The following is a 21,740-nucleotide window of genomic DNA, read 5'->3' on the forward strand; positions in this document are numbered from 1 at the left end:
CATTGGTTTTATTTATACTTTTGAGATCAACTGTCCCTCAAAGTAATTAAATTAGTCACATTACTTATGTGGAAAAACATTCGTTTTTGACTGAAAAAGTTGTGTCAATCATAATCACTCTGTAGGATTTGAGCCCTTAATTACATTCAGCTTAATGTCAAACCCTGTTAATCATCTTTTAATTATGCCGCTTCCTTACGGCTAATTAGATCATTTGTTGCCAAATATGCAAAAATGCGCGCGGGCACACACACACACACACTACTCTTGAGCTACTTCCAATACGTCACCACAACAACACCAGATTACTGTTGTGTATCATGTCGAGAAAAACCACACCATGTTTTTCACAGATAAATGCCCAAGCGAGTCACCCACGCAGCCATTTTCAGTGTTTTTGAACACACACACACCTGGTCTATCTCCATGAGCTTGGGGAAGGCCCCCGGCCACTCGATGGCCACCTTCACGATGTCTGCCGGTGGTGGCATGGCTGTCAGGTGGGGGGTGTCCCGGCCTCACACCTCTGTCACAACTACTGGTGGCCTCTCATCCACACCTGCAGGACAAGACAGGAGAAGATGGAGAGACAGGGATGGAGGGAAGAAAAACGAGCGGGAAAGAAATAAGGGAAGAAGGGAGACAAATATTGGTGCACATTAGTCAAGAAGTAGGTCTGTATATGGTACTTTCTTCCACTTGCTTTGCTTAGAAGTCACATGTGATTGAAGAGTCCCAGTCTATGAGAGCAGAGGCGCCTTTTAAATAAGACCTGAATCTGGTGGTGCTTATGCACTGAACTTCTCCATCTGAAATAAGTAGTTTGTGGACGACATAACAGTTAACTGTCGTATGAACAAAGCTGAGTCACACTTGACTTGCCTGTAAATGTCTTTAAAAAAAAAAAAAAAAAAAAAAAAAAAAAAAAAAAAAAAAAAAAAAGAGTTCACCACTACGTAAAAATCAACATATATTGATACAGTATAAGCCTTCTGCACAGACCCCCCTCCCTCGGCACCATACTACCAAGCAGCGCCGCAAGGCCAGTTTGCCCAGCTGCAAAGCATGCTGGTCTGCCATCAGTGTAGGGATGGGGAACTCCGCCTCAAGCAACAACATGCTCCCATTTACATCACAGTTGACCTTAAAAACCAAGCTCTTCCTGGAAATTTGTGCAGATCCATTCAAGTAAACAGCCCAACTCCAGAGTAAACTAGTAAAGGTGAACTGTTTCTGTTGTCGTCTGGGGGCCAAATCTCAGAAGCGCAGCAACGCTCTACCGCTACCTTCAAATCACGGCTCACATAAAAGGTTGGGGGTGCAAAGGTTTATTGTTTTGACCTTCTGTTTATCACAGAAAAGAGGAACCGCTGAAATTTGCTTTAATTTAAATGTATGTAAAAGACATTTAAAACTTGTGTTCATTGATGAAATATTTTGTTCCAATTTTTTTCCTCATCTCCTGCTCCTGCTTTCTGAGTTCTTAATACATTTCAGATCAGCTTGAAGAAAAAAAAAAACAAAAAAAACAACATCAGTAATTTTTCTGTTAGAAAAACAAGCAAGTTCTGTGTTTCAAACAACAGAGAGAGCCACAAAGAGGCAATGCAGCAGATGGCAGTGGTCTGTGCGGCCATATAACTTGGAGAACACTTCTCCTATGTTATACCGATGGAATGCTTGTTCTCTGTTCCTCACACTGGTCACACTTGGGCATACTACTCAACACTGCCTCCTATGAGTTCTGGTGAAACTGCTCCGTTTGATCTATTTGGCTCTGCATCCGCAGTCCTTAAGAAAATGTTCAGAATCACACACAAATGAATGATGGGCCAAAGGCTCCATCCATACATGTATTTAACATTTGGCATATATGAGCCCTTATTTATGGACACTAGGGGGCGTCATAAAGCATCCTGAACCAATGTAAACTGCCCCTTGTTGATGAGAGAGGTCATCTAGAGCAGGTGAATAAATTCAAAACCTATATCATAGCAACACAGTTCAACTGTTAACAACAGAGAGCGACTCCAGGAATCAGCCAGCGACTTCCGAGCAACCACTTGAACCATTTAAGGAAATACAAGCATTGTTTTTGAAAGCAGCCCCTTTACAGCGAGCAGCTTTAACCAAACCAGAGCTTCTTCCCACAAACATGTACTCTGGAAACTGCAGCATAATGTCTCCTGTGGCTAAAGCGAGGCTCAGTCAAGTCGGTGAGAATTACTCAACTGACATCATCTCGGGTATCTGGGTTCAGCCCTAGATTTTCAAAAACAGTCTCTCCCGCAGAAGACTGACCACCAGAGAGCATTGGACCGTAGTACTTCCTGCCCAACACATAGCTGGGCCACAGCAAACACTAAAGGAGGGCTTGTGTTTGTTGCTCATCTGGGTTTATGTGTACCGCTATACAGTGGTGGACCAAATTGTTGGAAAATTCACTCAGGCGGCAACGGCAGAATGTAAAATCCCAAGAGTGCCAAATCTCTTAAGTATATGAATTAACAGCAAAATGTAAGTTACAGTGTGACTGACATATCCATTTTTACATGAAATCACCCAAGTATTAATAGTGATAAGTCGTTATTTACACATATCACTGCTGGTTTGACCTTCGATATCACATACCATGTTATGACCGGAATGCTCCCTCTAATAAGATGCTTGCTTTTTGCTTGAGGGCAGATGCAACGGAAAAAAACAACAACAACAAAACATTGGAGAACTGATTTACAGTGATTCCAGTAGCATTTTGCAGAGCACCTCTGCCTCATCAAATACATCTGCACTCGTGCAGGAGAGTTTTACAGCGAATTGTTACAAAAATCATTGCCTTGCAACTATGAGCGCTGTGCAATAAAATTAAAACAAGCTCCATTTTCGATTGGGCGTCATGAGCATCACCAGTGTAAACATGGGAACTTGCACCCCAATGCAGAACTGAACGCTTTAGGGTATAAAACATTCAGGCACAAAGGAGCGTTTAAAGTTTAGACGCTCCTAAACAGGGACATGTCATGTCCTAACTCTTGTCTGAGATTAACAAGGATAAAAAAAACTCACATCCTGCCTATTTTTGTTCATTTATTTTCTTCTTGTCATTGCTATTGTCACTGTGTTTATGTTGTTGTTTAGTATTGGTTGTCTTTTTTTTCATCCGGTCCCCAACCCCCACTCTGTTGTCCATTCTTATCGGTGTTGTTGCTGGGAATGTTCTTTTGCTATTTTCTAATTGTCTATTCATATTTATATTCATATTTATTGACACGATAACTGTTACACTGCTGTGACAAAAGAATTTCCCATATGGGGATCAATAAAGTTTATCTTACATCTTGTCAAATACACAGGGTGCAGCCCAACCAAACCTCTTGCAGCCCAGTGCGTGGGTCACGATAACATGGTCTGACAAGACTTAAGGAGCACATTACTTGATATAATACTCCAAGGAAATACAATTCCCTGCAATATGCTACAGCAGGACAACCAAATTTGCCACATTTATCATCATTTGTTGTTTTATTATTTGTTGAAGAGAAGTTGAAGAGCACCCAAAGGTCAGCAGCTATTGGGTTATCTTCCATGTCCCTGGGTTTTCTGTTCCTTTTTGCCGGAGGTTACCCTCAGAGGCCTCATCCTAATGGGGGGCAAGAAAATCAATACTGATATTTGTAAAAAAGAGAAAATTCTGATTTCTTGCTGATAGTATTGCAAAACCTCTGAGCACTGCCCCGACTCAAACTCTTTCCTCACACACTTAAAGGACTGAGCCTGTAATCCCGAGCCCCCCCGCCCAGCTTCAGATGACTCCTGAGATGGCGGAAAACAGAAAAAAAACAAAAAAATCCAGATAACCGACGGAAGACGGAATAGGCTGCTGGATTGACCTGAAACCCTGTGGTTTTCTAAGATAAGCCACTTTCTCGTGGGGGGGGGGAAACCGACGAATCCCAGTCACTCTGATGCATGCAGTAGGAACAGGGTAATGTCACTTCCGTGCACTAGCAGGGGATCTAATGAAACCCACCCCTGCAACCTTATCAAGTCAAGGATGCGGCATAGAGGTCCACTAAACCAACTCACAGGGATATCAATAATTTACCTGACTACACTGTCTGGAATGATTGGATCATCTTAGTTTCTGGTGGAGGAGCCTGTTTACATATTTATTTTCAATCCATAATGGATGAAGACGGGCTCCATCTAATTCCTAGGAGACAAACACTCGGCTGAATAGGGTGAGTGTCAATACATACACTACAGTATGGTGAGTGTTGGTATGTGTCTGTGTGTTTGTGTGTGTGTGTGTGTGTGTGTGTGTGTGTATGCTCACTTCCCAAATTACTTTTTTCTGTCTTTGTCTTTCTGACTTTGTCTGCAGGGTGTTAAGCACTTCAACCTCTCATTGTGTGTGTGGGTTTGATAACCGTGTCTTCATTTAAAGAGGGTTTACGTCACAAGACCGGTCTGGATGCTGTGTATTTTTGTGTGTTTGTGTGTGTGTGTGAGTCACCCCATAATAATCCACACAGCCTTTATTCAAGGGCCCGTTGCCATGGCAGCTGCTGCATCAATAGCTCAAGATGTGGATACATCTTTCTTTCCAAAGCGCGTGGCATACTCAAGTCACGTTTGTCACAACTGAACTCCCCCCAAAATGAGTCATTCTGCCCCTCATCTTTCAATCACACCACTCACATAAGAATGACGTGCAAGCACAAGTTCATCGGCGATTATACAGGTTTTGTAACGCATGTCAAACACTTTCTCAGACCCTTTGCCTTCATTGAGGCGAGGAGCAGGCAGCTGGCCATCCCTTACCCCTCCCTGACTTTCTGCGGAGAAAAAGAAAATCGTGTCGGATCCCCTTTACTGCCGAGAGCAGGTGGTGGATGAGATACAAAAACACAGAGACAAACATCTGGACGAACACAACCTTGTGCACTTACTGCGATTAGAGCTTGGAGCTGAGGCAAACTACATCGGCCATGCCATCGTTTGTAATCCGTGTCGGAATTAAAGACACAAGGACGAGCCATGCTGCACTGTGTGAACGCGAAAAGCCTGTGATTCATTCAGTTTATTACACACAACCGCGTGTTAGTCATCTTTTTACTCCTCGTAGGCTGACAGGAGAAGGACCTCTAAAGTAAGGCTATAAAGCTCGGACAAAACGTGGAGATTATTAATGAGAAAACAAACAGAATTAAGTAATAGCCATCGCTAATAATGGACAAGGTAATACTGAGCACATGCAAGAAATAACTGTATACAAGACCTTAAAATTTACTTAAAAATTCAATGAGCAAGAATTTACAGGAAAATCTGCAAGAAATTAGAGAGCAGTAACAAGAAAATGACCCGGTAAAAGTAGAAAAGAAAATGAGCAAGAAACATCGTTCTTATTCCCACAGTTGCAGAAATTACACGTTCAAATGTCAGATTAATGATGCTGTGTTGTGCTCTTTCCACACGGTTGTGAAAAATCTCAAAACCATTGAAGTTCAAGTGGAGCAAAATAACTTGGATCTCTGTCACAGCAAGAAATATGGCATAAACCTAAAAGAATAATGTGATAATCTTCTCATAAACGCCAGATCTGACTGACCTTTTCATTTTGATAGTGGCTTTTTATCTTAAAACATAAACATTCTTCTAAATGGTCAGTCCTTGTCTTTACTCTGACACATTATTGGTGCGGATATTGTGTAGCTCACGGTTTCTGGTAATTCAAAACAATGTTGTAAAGTTGATATGTCTGAAAGTTATTTACAGTGTGGCTGATCCAGTGGATTCTGTCAACACTGACATTTAACGAAACCATTCCATCCAATCCAATAGAAACAATGGCCACAGCTACAAGGGAAAAAAAAACGACATGCACACAATTCAAAAGTACAAGCCTACCCTGCTGTTATCGGGAAAATGTAGGAGCCAGCTCTGATTCGGCTTTCCAGTAAAGGAACCATCTGAGTGTCTATGTGTTCCAAGCACCTTGCCATCATCTTCGAACGACTACAGATGGCATGGAAGTTTATCGATCTCTCTCACTCTCTCACACACACACACACACACACACACACACACACACACACAGACTTCTGACAGCCAACAGCCACAGTAAATCCTTTCAAAATGGCCTTGAATTGAGACACACAGGGGTTCAACACAGCAGCACTCTACAAGCAGGGCGCTTCTCATCCTATCAACATGTTTTCTTCCAGTAATCGACAGCTTGCTGCAGGGTTCAACTCCTCAGAGATGCGATTTTACACGGTAGTTGTCCCAGGAACGTGTGTGTGTCTTAATATGTGTCCTACATGCCATCAAGGGTGTTTACGACGGTCCCAAGAGCTGTGTGTGTGTGTGTGTGTGTGTGTGTGTGTGTGTGTGTGTGTGTGTGTGTGTGTGTGTGTGTGTGTGTGTGGCATGATTTGAAGAGCTTCTCAGTGTAAATGGAACCAATTATCCATCAGAACCGTGTCACAGTGCAGCAAGTCGAAGCAGGTGATCAAGCCACGGATAATGTGTGTGTGTGTGTGTGTGTGTGTGTGTGTGTGTGTGTGTGTGTGTGTGTATCCTTCACAAGGGGTTAATAAGGCTAACAGGACATGCAACACCCCCCCCCCCCCCCAGACTCCACACTTCCTTCCGCTTCTCATTTCCTGTTAGTTCACTTGTCTATCTGATGTTCACAGTATTTACCCGGTTTTGCCTTTCTCAGTATTTTTTCAAAACGCATCGGTTAAGTGTTTTGTTTTTTTTTTCATTTTCATGGTCAAAATGAGGATCGCACACCACCTTAGATGTACCAGGGGCTGACATTTTATGGCATCTTATAAAGGTATAAAGGTAAAACCTAAGCACTCTCTTTGAAAACACAACAGATCACTCACAACCACCAGTGTGCCTCGCATAGAACATAGTTACACAAAGTCCCAACATCATTAAACAGGAAACTTCTATTAAAGTGTTTTGGGGCTACGGGGGTTCATTTCAATAACATTTTGCAACAGTGAGTGTATAAAAATTGACTTAAATGGCATCACAGCTGATGGGTGTTTGTATCAGTCACATTCATGACTTCATCCTTAAAACTGACAGGCATCACTTGCCTTTGCCACCACTTGCAGGCTCCTTAAGCCCTGGTATATACGACTAATCACTCTCTGGGAGAATGCATTAAGAGAAAGTCCACACTTAATGTTGGACAGGAGTTACTCCACCAGCATAAGGTCAAAGCCCGTCCTCTGGATTAATTGGTGGAATGTGTTGTGTCCACCGACACGCTGGCAAAATTATCAAAGTACCAGTCCGGCCGGGCTCTGGTCGAGCTAAGTATTTCAATCCGTGTATCTGTTTACAACTTCACATGTGTTAGCGTGCAGCTAATCCGACTTCAAACACTCACACACCTGCTGTAACCGGAGAGGCGTGTGTTGCCAGGTGACAGGGGCAATAATTTCTCAGGACTGGCTTCAGAAAGTGCAAAGAAAAGAGACCTCGATCTCATGTTACACTCACTCGCAGGGGGCCGGAGGCTTGATCCACAACCAGAGGTTAAAATTAAGGCACAAAACCATCAATAAAGAGGGGAGGAGAGGGTAATGGGAGATGAAACAGAGAGGCAGAAATGCCCCGTGATTTGTTGGGCAGCAATAAGAGAGCTGGATTTCACCTCAATAATTCATGATGTCTAACAGGAGGGTCACGTAGTCTGCTGGGGAGGACAGGAAGGAGGAGAGGAAACTAGGATAGGATGGCAATACTGTAAGAACTATGGAGAGAAAGGACGGAAATGAGACATGGCGGGTTGGGCAAAGTCATTTAACAAGATAGAATACAGATAGAGATCGAGAGGATACATTTTTGTCTGAATGATATGATCTAGATGAGCTGCTCACAGAAACGGCGATTCTTGAGGTTACAGGAGAATATTTTACCAGATCAACAGAACCAAAGAGTGTACTGTGCAGTATCTGCAGTTCCAGCCTGACCTAAAAGTTTGGACTTTCCTATTTGGCTGAATGCGACAATGTCAGGATGTCTCAGGTGAAATGTCACTGACAGCAGCTGTTGCCATGTCGATCAGGTTGCCATGAAAACAAGTTTTCCCTGTTCACATCCCAAAGTTTTTATAAACAGCCAAATGTTTACCTACTTCAGTCTGATTTGCATTTCACAAAATGTCCATCATAATCAGATATAAAAAAAATCCTAATTTTTCAAACATTGTATTCATGTTTTGGCTGCCATTAAAAATCAATTCCCATTGTAGCTGATCGCGTAAAACAGAATATTTAATTCCAAAATATCCCTCGAGCAAGTGGCTGCAACATCCCAATATTAAACAACATATATTATATAGTGAGAGCAAAGGGCAAGAGGAGATGCAACTAAGGGTACAGGTAGTTCACTGGGCTTTTGTTTGTCAGTTCTAATTTTTCATGGTAAGCTACCATACATATCCAGAACCTTCATATCCACTAACATTAAGTGGATATCATACACATTCATATCGATTAGTACTGTGTGTTGGCCAAAGTTTTATACTTTATGTCTCTCAAACTAAAGAATGGGTAACACTCATTGCATTAAAATATTCTGCTGCCATGGGAAAACATCCAAACTCACAAATTTGCCCGCATCAGTAGGATAGCAACAGCAGAAATAATGATTTTCTTAAAACACACTTCACTGGATGTTATGTTTCAGCGAGCCTCTCTCCTGAAATGTTGACCTGCATCCAATATTTTCCCCGACAGCAGGAGGGGGAACATTTCTGAAAAGACTTAAATGCATAGGATCAAAATACTGTTGATTGGAGTGAGGGGCGGCTTATTGAGGAGCAAGTAATTCAGTCCATTGCAAAAGAGAAAAAAAAAAAAATCACTCTTGGTGTTAAGAGACTACATACTGTTTATTCAGAGCTCTTCCTACCAACAGATCACGTGTGCCTTTAAAATACACACCATGGCACACACAAATATTCAGACAGCGGCGGTGGAGGCATCAAGGATGGTAGCTGTTGCTCAGGGACACTGGCGCAGCCTCATAGGAGAGAGAAATCAAATTAGGAACCTTGTGTTCAATAGACAACCTGAACTACCACCTGAGCCTTGGTAGCCCGTATGGGTTTGTATTATACGGTAACAAATGCCCAAGATGCCTGCTGTACTCAGTCTTCTTTTAGTACTTTTAATTGGTTTAATTCAAAGAGTAGGAGAAGCTGCTGATGGACAGGAAGTTGGAACGAGTGGTGAACCAAGAGCATGAATATCAAGGGGATGATCTAAGTGAAGCCCATTATTCCTGCGAGCTCCTCTGGGGACATTTAGGAACTTTAATAGTATGAGAGAACATGAGACAGCAGTTTTTTCTAGTTTTGTGTTGTTTTGACGTAATTGTCAGAGTCTGGCTCTTAAACCTGATGAACCCTGAGCCCCAAAGCACACGCAAAGGTCTCTGACCTCCTAATTGGCACGGGAACCCTCAAGTTACATGGCATCTAACAAAGAATTGTGCATCAACAACTTCTAGTCTATAGAAAGGGGTGTAAATAAATTCTTTCATCACAATAATATGTTATGCTGCTTATAGGGACAAAGAGACAGCATTTACCCCAGAAGAATACACAAAGAAACTGTGTGATAAAACAAACTGTAAATCTAATAAAAACGTCCATGTCTCCATCACAAATCCATCTGGTTCAGCCCACCCTTCCTTTATAGCTCAGTCTTCAGTCCATCGATATCACCATTCTCTCCGGTTCCACTTTGCTAATTTGAGATGGTTTGGATTAGACGTCTCTCCATGCAACAGTTGACCATCTCTGCTAAAGCTGAAACCAAAAAAGAAAAATACACCCTGAATATGACGCAACCTAACTCGACCAGCAGGCCACGTGGGCCGGGAGGCCCTCGTTTACTACTCTTTTCAAATGCAGAGGCTGTATTCGACCACTTCTTAAGAAACCAACTGCCTCAAATATTTCTAGACACATTCAGGCTATAATCTCTATGGTTCTTGAGATATTTTAAACACCCGTAGTCAAAAAAATTATATAAATAGTACAAGCCAAACTAACCGGGAGAAAGAAGTCCTTTCCTCAGACATGGTATGAAACAGGCAGCAGCATGGGGTCTCAACGTCAATCAAAACCCTTCAACTGTAAAAATTAATCCTCTTATCCTTCCACTTCCAGCTGCTGTGGTTCGCTTGGAGTGCATCAGCATATCAAGTTGCACAAAACCATGTGCATTTTGAGTGCCCCTGTGCTCCAGCGTGTGTGCACTTTAATGTCCGTGTGTGTGCGTGTCACTGTGCGTGGGTGTGTCTGCGCGAACCTAAATGCTGGGTGGATTTCAAAAGCACCAGTTCCCGGTCTTCATTTGATGCCTCTACAAAGGGCCGGCTTCACCACAAGGGTGTGAGTGTGAGAGTGTGTGTGTACAAAGAGAGCGCCATCCTTTAACTGAGAGCCGAGACAAAAGGCCACCGACGCGCTGCAGAGGAGGTGCAGAGAGTTATTGTTACCCCCTCATAGACCGATGCACACACTACACCAGCCACGTGATAGTCATGTTACACCCTGGAGGAGAGGTGTGTCCATGCCAACACACATGCACGCACACACATTATTAAAGCACAAAAACTCACCATGGTCCCAAGAGTGAAACATGACAGACAATACACAGAGTGAGAATCTTAGACATTCTGGGTTGTGCAAACTCTCCCTGACATATCCAGCGGCCAGCCCGCAGGAAAAGCCTGTTCTCACACAAAAGGCTGACAAAACTGCTACAAAAAAAAAAGAAGACAAAAGGAAAACTGATGAGACTGGGCTCTGGGGTTAGAAATATGGATTCTTGAGTCAAAGGAGGAAATTCCATGCTCTGAGAAGTTCAACATAAACATACCACCCAAATGAGGCGGGGAGAAAAAAAAAAAAAAAACAACTTGAAACAACTTCTTCCCTCATTATGCAAAACCAAATGAGATGTCCTATTTCAGGATTGCGCCTTCTTTTGTTCAGCAGTCAAAACCTGGCCATCTTCACAGCCACACCATATTTGAGTAACTTTTAGTTTATCTGTGTACCTTTCAGCAGGCCACGGTCTGTATAAACCACAATGCCGCAACCAGGATATGCTGTCAAGTGTCAGCACCACTGAATCAGGAGCTTCAAAAACTGTATGGCAGGCGAATGCATTATGCATATAGTGTGTTTGAGTATCTGTACACTACTATATCCGTAAGTATAGTAAGTAGTCTTACTTACTTATATCCGCACGTGCACGCACGCACGCACGCACGCGAACAAGTGAGCCATGGAGCTATGGTGAACTGCTGAATAAGGCACAAGCATGCCTTAAATAGCGTGCAGCGAGAGCAAGCCTGCAATTTGAGGTAAACTAGTGACTCAGAAAAAAAAATCAGATGTACTCGGGTGGCATTTTACAAAACCTGCATGATCAAAACCCGGGAACATTTAGTGACAGGGAGACAAAAAGAAGACCGCTGCCAGTGGGAGGGGGGAAAAAAAAACAGACAAAGTCAGCTTTGCCAAGGCAGAATTTATTCATAGTATGTATGGCATCCTCAAATAACCAAGTAGTTAGTTTAAAATGCAGCAGACAAAATATGCGCTCTGTATAAGTATGATATTCTTTATCCATTCCGCAATCACAAAGTGACGCCACATTCCCATTCTGCTCCAGAAATGAGCCCACAGCCCTCAACTGTCTTGAAACATATCCGTTCTTTGACATTTCTAATCTTTCCTGGTTAGATGGTTAGATGTATTAAACCACATGGCGTCGCATCTCAGATCAACCAACAAGCACGCACAGTATGTTCTCAAATATTCACAATCCCAGACTGCAAAAACGCTAGCCAAAGTGTTTAGACATACAATGAACACTATGGAGATGGAAGGAGCAGGAGAGTGCAACGCCACACCCTGAGGCCTGCGATGTCCTGTTAGGCATTAGTTTAAAAAAAGAAAAAGACCTCAAAGACATGGCAACTCACCTCATAAACAACCTGGTGGTTTCTCTCCCAATCAACCTGCTTCCTCTGCAAACACCTGCTCAAATAGAGGCAGTGATTCTTTTCTAAGCAACTTTTGCCTCAATATCTGCCTGAAAGTGAAGTGCTTTCGGCATCATAAACTACAGACAAAGACTTCACAATGGGCTGTGCAGTGCTTTGCTTGAGGCACAAGAGCGACCGAAAGCTTTAGCGAGAAAAACAGAAGGGGGAAGTAGGCGTTTGTCAAGAAAGAGGAAATAAGTCATTCAGCAAGAAGGAAAAAAAAAAAAAGAAAAAAAATTCAAAATTCAGAAATTACAGCAAATAAACAGACGCTGCTCACAATTCACGCAAAAAATCCCTGTGCACATAGCTCGACTAATACCAGTTTTCTATAATGATACCATTTAGGTTAATTCAGATAATATTCACTGTGTTTTTACTACATAAAAACGATCAGTGAAATGTATTTAAGTATCCCAAGTGCAATTATGCAAGTTATTCTAATTCTGGGATGTTGGAAAGACAAAGTTTTATGAGTTGACAACATCATTTTAAAACATGACGTCAACATTGGCCGCCATCAATGTTCTCAATCTTCAAAAGGTTGGCATTGGACTTCCTAAAGATGACGCGTCAAACAACATTCAACCAAATATCAACCTCTAAAACATGGTGTCCAGCCAGGAGCCCACTGGATACAACTATGCCATATTAAATATTGGTCCAAAAACATGCAGTAAGTTAAATGGAGACCCTATGTTGTCCAAATGTGTGGGAGAGTGAGGGTTTATTTGTCTCCTAAGATGACAGAGTGAATGGTTGCCTGGCATTTGAGCAGGAGTGTGATTGGTTGTATGTCTCAACATGTGTGATCAACTGACAACCGGTCTATGGTGAACTCTGCCTCGCACCAATGACAGCTGAGATCGGCCCCAGCTTCCCCCGCAGTCCTGAGCGCAGGATAAACAGTATAGATAATGAATGGAAAATGTTACTTGTTGCTTGACAATGTAATTATTGCTCATCGGTGTCATCCTTCACACTGTTGGTGCTACAGTGTTTGAACTTTCATGACCACAAAGAACAAAGTTAACGCATCTGTTGAGACAGACACATAGCAGGGCAAATTCATTCTTCCAGTACATCAGTCACAACGTATTACTGGTTTTCAGACGGTGTTTTATTCCCCACATACCAGAGTCAGCGGGACGTGCCTCAGTAAGTCAGGTGGTTTGCACCATGACAGCGGCCCTTTAATTGTGAGCTTAAAGGCTAAATGCCTTAATGAAACATTTACTGTGAAAGCAGGCTGATGACATCCTTGTTTCAGACTCCGAGCGGAACGGGCCACATGTGCGAGCGACGACACAAGCAGATGTCTGCTCCACCCAAGCTGAGGTCAGCTTAGGTTAGTCTGAACCTAATAACATGCAAACACTTTGGGGGCCGACTCAACCTCTGTGGCGCCCGAAGAGACAGAGTCCAAGCAGTGGCTTGAGGCTGCCGTCGCTATATGCTTAGGTTATGAGCTATGTCCCGTGTTCACTTTTCAACAAGTATCTTGAAGGGTTGCATAATGAGTTGCGTTGCCTGGAATGGCGCAGACCACCGCTGTGGTTTTCACCACCATTCTGATCTTAATTTTCCGACGCAGGAGAGCCCATTAATGGGAAACATTGGCGGTGTGCGGACTTGCCAAAGGGGTTGAATTTTTTCAAGTCAAGTCAAAGCAGCAGAAGACAGAAGGATGTGAAAATGCTGACGACAGACAACTGTCAGGCTCAATGAAAGCGAGGTTTGTATTCAACAGTGCAAGTCCGGTTTAAAAATCTTTGGAAGTGGATGGACCGGTGTAGAAGGTTTTAACAAGTGCTGCACTCACTGAGGGCCAAGGAATGAGTTAAGTGTAAAGACTTTGTCCCACTTGGGGGCAGGAAGGCACTTCTGCTCTGGTTAACCTACTGGTAACTCCTCAAACAGCGAGGAGGAGGATAAAATGGTTAAAACAATAGAACTGTAAAGGCAGAACATCTAAGATATGTCTACCAGCTTGAGATTCAAATTCTGTCATTTAGTTATGCTTTGGATTTCTCTTACAGACTAACATCAATGTACTACCAAAATCAAATGGCCTCCAAACAACAAAAGTACTGTCTGTTATAGTTGTCTCCATGCTCTGTGAGCTACAGTTAGCTTGAGATTCCACCTTGGGCGAAGGCATGCGTAGAGAGACTTCAACCACAAGGAAACAGACGCATGTGAACGTATGTTTCAAAGCAGCTGCTTCCCATCCTCCTCAATGATCTGCACAAAAATTGTTATTCTTTTAGCATAGACCCTTGAGTTCAAGAGGGCAGAATGAAACATACTTCGAGCCAACATCACTATAAAAGGCCAGTAACATGGCAAAACAAATATTTCCATTGATCAAGAGCGCCACTAATATCCCCTTGCAAGAGTAAGCCCACCCTGAACCACCAACATACCAGTTCCATTATATACATAACTGAATTACCAGACATGACAAACACAATTTATATTTCCACTCTATAACAGAAGTTATGTTTCATCTGTTTATTCTGGAGACTCATCAGCAAATCTCAATTACTACCAATCACACAAGCTGGACTTGCAAGATAACTAAATATGAATTTATTCAAGTGTAGGTGGATGTGTCCAGCTTCATGCCGGTGTACAACGGGTCAATTCTTTAACATTTCCACTTGTAAGAACTACAAAAGGTTTTCAGTACAATTTTTAACAGACATTTTTTTTTTACCATTAAATAAAATCAATTTGTGGTGCGTCAGCTTATGCTTTTAAAAAAACAAACCAAAAAAAAAAAAAAAAAAGGCGTATTAGTGTCTTGTTCCGATCAGACATCCAACTAACAGATGACATGTCTGGTAAGCTCTGACAGGATTTTAGCTCATAAGGATGGACACAATCAGGGCCCAGAAGAAGTGAATCGAATAAATCTCAGTTGGTCCCAAATTTAACTAAAAAATAGGACCAAAGTTTTTTTGTTTTTTTTTTAAATATACAAACGCCCTTGGAATAGCCTTGTGGCTTTCCGTAGTTATTTCAATGCAAATAGGAATTCATATTTCAATGAATATTTATATACCTTCTGTTTTAGAATTATATCTAACAGCATCCAGGGGTATTACACTAACTTCCATATTAGGAGTCTCTGTTTAGACCGTAAAACTAAACAGTTCAGGGGTAAAACACTGCTCACGATTGTATAACACTGTATTTCAATACCACGGCCCCATCCCCCGATCATTACGATTTAATGGTTCCAAATGACGTTACCAGCAAATGATGCATGATAGCAAGTGTCAGTTGACATTAAATCAAACCAGATTAAGGCTATGTTGGAGAGTGGAATGACAAAAACCAAAAATCAACTAAACATGTTTCCTCCTTTCATTTCCGTTGACCCTTAAGGATTCAGCATCTTGTCTAGACCACTCATCTGCAATGTTGCTCCCATTCTGCATCCCATCGGCTGCTTGGTTTTAGGGATAATGAGGACAATTCTCCTTCAGTGATGGTTTGTATTACATATCGTAGCCTTCTTAAAATTCTCACCTAAGTGTGTCAAGTTTTTTTGATGAACACAAAAATCTGAGCAACGTTGAATAAGAACTTGATCTAGGCCAAAAATTACTTAGCCAGTTATTTTAAGAAGGTAAAAATACATGGAAGTTTATGGTGAAACTTACTAAGACACCAGTTTTAGCTTATGTGTGGTGATTATTTGGATGGAAATATTTGTTACGTCAGCCATTTGACACATTTGTTTTCTACTAAATCCCTGTTGAAACTTGAATCAGCTGGAGCCAATAAGGACTCGGGTTGACCACAGCTGCTGCTGTTTTACATGAGGAATGACAGGCCTTCAGGTGATGAGTGGTGGAAACCAAACATTTCAGGCCAATATCAAGTTTCTTCAGCTTCGCATTGGAATCACTATCTTAGCGTTCACTCGGAATCCCTTAGTATCAGCAAAATTTAAAATTCTTTGTCAGTGACGGTGTACTTTTTCAAAATGCGGCATGGAGAAGTGGGCTGTGGTCAGGGGTGACGGCGCTTTAAACCATCTTTCTGGGTTTTAGCTCCAATCAGGAGCTATTCAGCCTTAGCATACCAGGCACGGTGCTCTGAAAAAACATTTGGAAAAGAATATTTAGAGACTAATGACAATTGGGTGCACTCAGGTTTTTGTAGCTTGTGTATTGACAGAAAAAAGGACGGGCTCCTGTTCTCTGTAACAGTTGTGAAACAAATGTACTTTGTACAAGGAAAATGGTCTTTAATAATCATCTCAAAACTAATGGTAAAGGGATGATTAAATAGAAAAAAAATCATTTCTTTATAACTGTAACATAGAAAGCCCATTCTACATGCATTTTGGGGGGATTTTTTCATTGTGAAATCCAAGTGTGAGGTTAGGTTAAGTGTTAGATCAGCTTTTTGTCAGGATAACTCATTATAACTCAAACAATTAATACATTCAAATTATGACTTTAATACAGGCTATTATAAATCATCGTAGCTGCATTATACTGTGCAGCAATACTAGCACTTGAGATATTTGAGTCCATGCACTGCTGAGTGTCAGCAAAATGTAAATGTAGATGTCGGATATTATGAGACAGTTGTAGAAATAATTCTCTCAATTCAATTTTCATAAACCCATTCCAATTTTTCAAAGATAAAAAAAGATTTCACAGACTGCATACAGAGGAGGTTGTCAGGCAAAGATAATCTGGAACACCTCAGGGAACATCTATTATTCAATACACATCCAAATGAATTCCATTTGAAGAGGAATAATGTGCTTTACTTGTAATCATCAAACTCCAACAGTTATGATCCAGGCAGAACACTTTCAAGATACCCTGCCTTCAGGGCAGTTACTGAAGACACCACAAATCTGGGGCATGATTTATCTCCTTACATCTCGAGGTGCACAGCACCTTGCAATAACCAACTCTCAAGTAGGTGTAAGATTACAACATGTCCTGTATCCCCAAAAAAGAGGGACTCTTAAAAACAGTAACCGCCGTCTGCCGTGTGCACAATGATACGCCTTGGTAGGCTGCTAAGATAACGTACGAGATTAAACACAAGTAATCAATCTGCAGAAATCATCAGAATTTCCACTGCAGAGCAGGAAACCAGGATAACGGCAGGACCCCATGTCTGAACAGGAAGTCTGAATTGGGTTAAAGTTACTTGGGGAAGACGTGTAATGCAATAACTGGTTGATAATCGTGGCAGACCGTTCCTGTTGAAAAAGCAGATTTCTATCAGATTACGTTGTGGAGTCAAGATTATCATCCTCTTTCCTCCTTGTATCCACACTTGGGTGTGTAGAAAAAAAAAAACTGTGTTGAAATGCTTGTTTACATTAGAGCAAACGTCAGATTAATATGCACGAGCCAAGAGCTTTACTATATATTCCACAATTTCTGGAATGGAGTTAAAAGCAGATGTTCCAGGCTGAATACAGATCAAATCACAACTTTCTTATGAAGATATCAGCCTCAGGGCTGCAGCAAGGAAAACATGGCTGCGGGGGGAAATACATGTCCATAGCTACTCTTAGCAACAGCACCGACTTAATTGGACCGAACACTATTTTAGAATGAAATGTCAAGAGAAGTAAAACTGCTAGTTGAATCTCAATGCCCACAGGTGGTGCAGGTATACTTAGAACACCCTCTGTTCCAGCAGTGGTGATAAGAATTACAGCAATAACAACAATAAAAATGAGGACATGATCCTCCAATGGGCTGCAATGGAATTAACCTTCATCTACAGCACAGCTGACAGCTGTTTTTTAGAAATAAAAAACAACAGCACAGCTCACAATGTTAACTATTTACATGGTATAAATCAAGTTATGTAACCAGGGTACAGTTCTGTGCAGACGTGTCAAATGCATGCAATTCTTTGCTGGTGCTCAGTTTAATCCGTAGATCCATCATGATCACATTCTTACACTGTTTATGCACAGCAAGGTCGGCAGAACGCCAGCAGACCAGATCAAACGTTCGGACCATCAGTCATGAAAATACAACTCCGTCTGCCTGACACAGCAATGTGTTTAACTCAATTGCCATGATGTTGAGCTGGCGCTGACAAGTCCTCAGAAAGTAGGTGATTGTGTCGCCAACAACAGTTCAGGAGAGGATGGAGCCGGTAGTCCAGGTGTTACTCGTGTTCCACAAGAACAGCTCTCAGTGGACAGCAGCTGTTCAACTTGCATTACATGGGAATTCTGTGGTTCATTTGAGAGAGAAGTTTTTTTTTATTCCCTCCAGTCACTTCACTTCTGGCAGCTCAAATGTCATTTATCAGTATGTGAATTCTTGTGATTTGACCGACCCCAAATCTAACCTTACATACCCCACAGTTTGTTGTACAGCATCCACTTGGGGTGAACCTGAAGCATATGTATAATGATGGGAAACCATTTCTGATCAATACTTGTTTGAATAATCATGACATTGAAAAAAAATTCTACTACTATGATATTAATAAATATATTTTCATATCGTGTTTCAAAGTGCTGTACAAACGAGAAATATAATTTGTACTTTGTCTCTGCTACCTATTATGTAGTCAGGGACGCAGAGGGACTAGGGATTTCAAAAGAAACTACTGCATGCTTTTGGACAGTTTCTGCTCGAGCCTCTTGAGGACTTGCGGCTATTGTTCAAGCTGCTTCCACGGACGTTATTTTCTTTCCATGCATCTGAAAGCAATAATAATTGGCTGGGGCACTTCTACTGTGTGCGGAAATAAATCACTTAAAGCTCGACAAGAACAATTCTGGTGTCAGGTCATCATCTCATGAGGCAGCTGGATTAAACGTCACATATAAAGGACTGCACAGAACTAAAATTTCTCATTATACTGTTATTACCGCATCAGTGTTATGTCTGCCATAATGTTTTAGGTCATATCAGACAGTTATTGCCCACACCAAAAATGTTATCTTATCTGAACTTCTGGTCTATTACACTTACAGCATGTTTTGTTGCAACTTTCCATGCTTCTTCATATAATGAAGAAGCCTGCTTCTTCAGGCAGCCCGCTGCATCCTTCATCCAGTGCTGCTGTCTTTGCAATTCAGGGATAACATACATTATGAGCTCCAAGAAAAACACTTTTGTGTGTGACAGGAACGCCGTTACTCTCCTCGCTTGTTTAGCAAAGGATCTGATATTGTGAGCTTAGCGGAAAGCAGCCTCATAGTGCTAGTAAAGCACACAAACCAGACCTCAGAGGCCCTTTGCCATGTATATCTTATATTCAAGAGCAATATGATTTCTTTGTAACTAAGGAACTTGGCTGAAGGCATAAATAAGACCTGTGTGTGCAAGTGTCAAGCTTTTAACAGGATATCTCCATGTTTTCTCCAGAATGGGAATTAGAAAAGGCATACACAGTTAAGCCATTTATTTGCACACTGTCTAAAGACCTTTAGTACCACAGTAATAATAGCTTATTCTGCAAAATATTAGATTAAGAACTTTGTCCTCACTACTTTAAATAATCTACTAACTTTCTGGGAAAAAAGTTCTTGGAAATTCTATAACTACAAATTAAAACAAACCTGATGACTGGACGAGGAACATGTGATGACTGCAAGTGACATAATACAATGTTCCAGAGCACAATGAAGCACTTGCGTCGGATTTGAATGACTAAAAGTGGCAAGAGTCATTTTCTACTTGTTGCAATGAGCGAGCAGAAGAGACGTAGGTTTGAAATTACAGCTGAAAAGCAACAAAAAACAAACAAGCAAAAAAAAAAAAAAACAACAACATGACAGCACCTTTAAGGCTCACCCCTGTTTAGTGATAAATCTGTAAGTGTTAAAAACAGAGCTGTGCATGTGTCAATCCCCTGTGGTTAAAGTGTGTTATGTAAGGTGACCATTGCACATGTTTTGTTCACCCTAACTGCAACACAATAGGCTGTGCGGTCTGTTCAAACACAATCTCTATTCTATTTAGATTTAAAAATAACATGCCATCTTTGTCCATTACATAACTCAATATCAGTCAGCATCAAGGTCAGCGGTGAGAGCTTGAAAACAGAAAAAGAGGCACACAATTAGGTGTTTACCCTGGAAGCCTTTTTCACAGCAGTAAGGAGAGAGAGTGAGAGAGTCCACAGGCTTAGTGAGTCACTGACTGAATGACCTTCTGCACTCCTGCTTCTCAAACCCATTGGAAGGAGCCCATCCAGGTCATCCATCTATTCCGGGCAGAGAACGTCTTCCAAACTGACAGATTCATGTGGGCGGGGTTATCGAAATATCGTGTACTTCTATGTTGGGCTCCAAAATTCAATTCCGGTCAGTACGAACCGGCAGTGGGAGGAAATATTAACAACGCGAGGCATCCGGATGTGATGAGACCAATCAATTTGCAAAGCCGTGTGCGTGCAGCCTTGCGTAATCACTGAACTGACATTGATATCTATTTTGGAGCTGAGCAGGCAGAGCCCCTTGAGGTTTGCTCTTTAAAATAAAGAAAAGTAAGAAAAATCACAAACATAGCTACAGTTACTATGAATCACCCACTGCTATCAAAATGTCTTCTGCAAATTTCCGTGCACTCGATCATTCTTCCATTCTGACCTTCAACAGGAGGCCTTTACGAACAACAAATCACACTGAAGGCTGATAACGGACAGCGTTCTGCAACCTAAATTACCTCGCCTTTACAAAGAGTAAAGATGAGGGTTAGGGATGATACAAATGTCAGCTACACTAGTGTATCCCCACAGTGACTCCCACAGTGGCTGGTGTTTTTGCAGGACTGCAAGTCTTTAAAAGTGCATAGCTGTAAAGATATAGAAAATCGATTCGACCAGATGTTTTATGACATTTTGGTATTGTGTGTCCTGGAGTCACCTCTGCGATGCGAGGAGAAGAAAATTTCTGAAATGCAACAGGCAAGTAGCACAAAATAATGGTGGGAATCATGGACAAATTCATAAACCGTTTTACAACGGTGCCTTTACGCAATACAAGATTTTTGCCATTGCTTGCTACACTGTTTGGCAAAGTGTGGAACAGCACAGACGTTAAGATACGAGATGGGTCATCAAAAGCTGCACATGGGGTTTCACGATCTCCGTATGATCTCTTTTTCGAAGATCATGAAAACATTTTGACGGGTCATACCAATGATCCCAGGCTTAAATGTCCCAGAGTTTAACGTTCTGTTATCACGTATTAGCATAAGTGAGGGGTTGTGGATTTTGTTGTGTTTCACTGGTGTAATAATGGGAAAGTATTGTATTTTGGGGAACATTGACGAGTACCCCTTTCTGATTTATTGTTTTTAGTTGGCACTGAGACCTCTGTATCCATTATTTTTCTCTTTTTCTACACTGTGGTCACTTCTCTATCAGCTACAAAAAGATCACCAGCCACTGAGGTCAAAGTTAAAGTAATGTGAATGTTGGCAGCAGTGCACAGAGGCGAAGTCTGTGTCAGAATTAGTAATGCCATCCAGTTAAACCGGATGACCCTCACCGAAGAGACAGTCTAGCAACTGAGGCTTTTCCAAATGCAATATATAGTTGGTGGTAACACATTTCTCAGACCAGCAATGACGCAAGAATACCGATTCACCTGGCAGGGCTGGCAACAAATTTCAATGGCT

General features: G+C 41.7%; 1 protein-coding gene across 11 annotated transcripts in view; it reads right to left on the reverse strand.

The window, feature by feature from the left end:
* The window catches only part of elmo1 (engulfment and cell motility 1 (ced-12 homolog, C. elegans)), a 113,412-nt gene that overhangs the window by 72,112 nt on the left and 19,560 nt on the right, over positions 1 to 21,740 (reverse strand). For 10 of the 11 annotated variants that reach the window (XM_086177837.1, XM_086177839.1, XM_086177838.1 and 7 more), the window contains one exon: positions 414 to 559. In XM_086177837.1, coding sequence (XP_086033963.1) covers positions 414 to 491 — 78 coding nt within the window. In that variant the 5' untranslated portion in view covers positions 492 to 559. Of the gene's footprint in view, positions 1 to 413; positions 560 to 12,036; positions 12,410 to 21,740 lie in introns of those variants that run through there. The other variant, XM_086177841.1, reaches the window with a different exon arrangement.

This window comes from Fistularia commersonii, chromosome 30, assembly GCF_037954325.1.
Source record: "Fistularia commersonii isolate RoL2024-O1a breed Wild chromosome 30, RoL_Fcom_v1.0, whole genome shotgun sequence".
Lineage (NCBI taxonomy): Eukaryota > Metazoa > Chordata > Actinopteri > Syngnathiformes > Fistulariidae > Fistularia > Fistularia commersonii.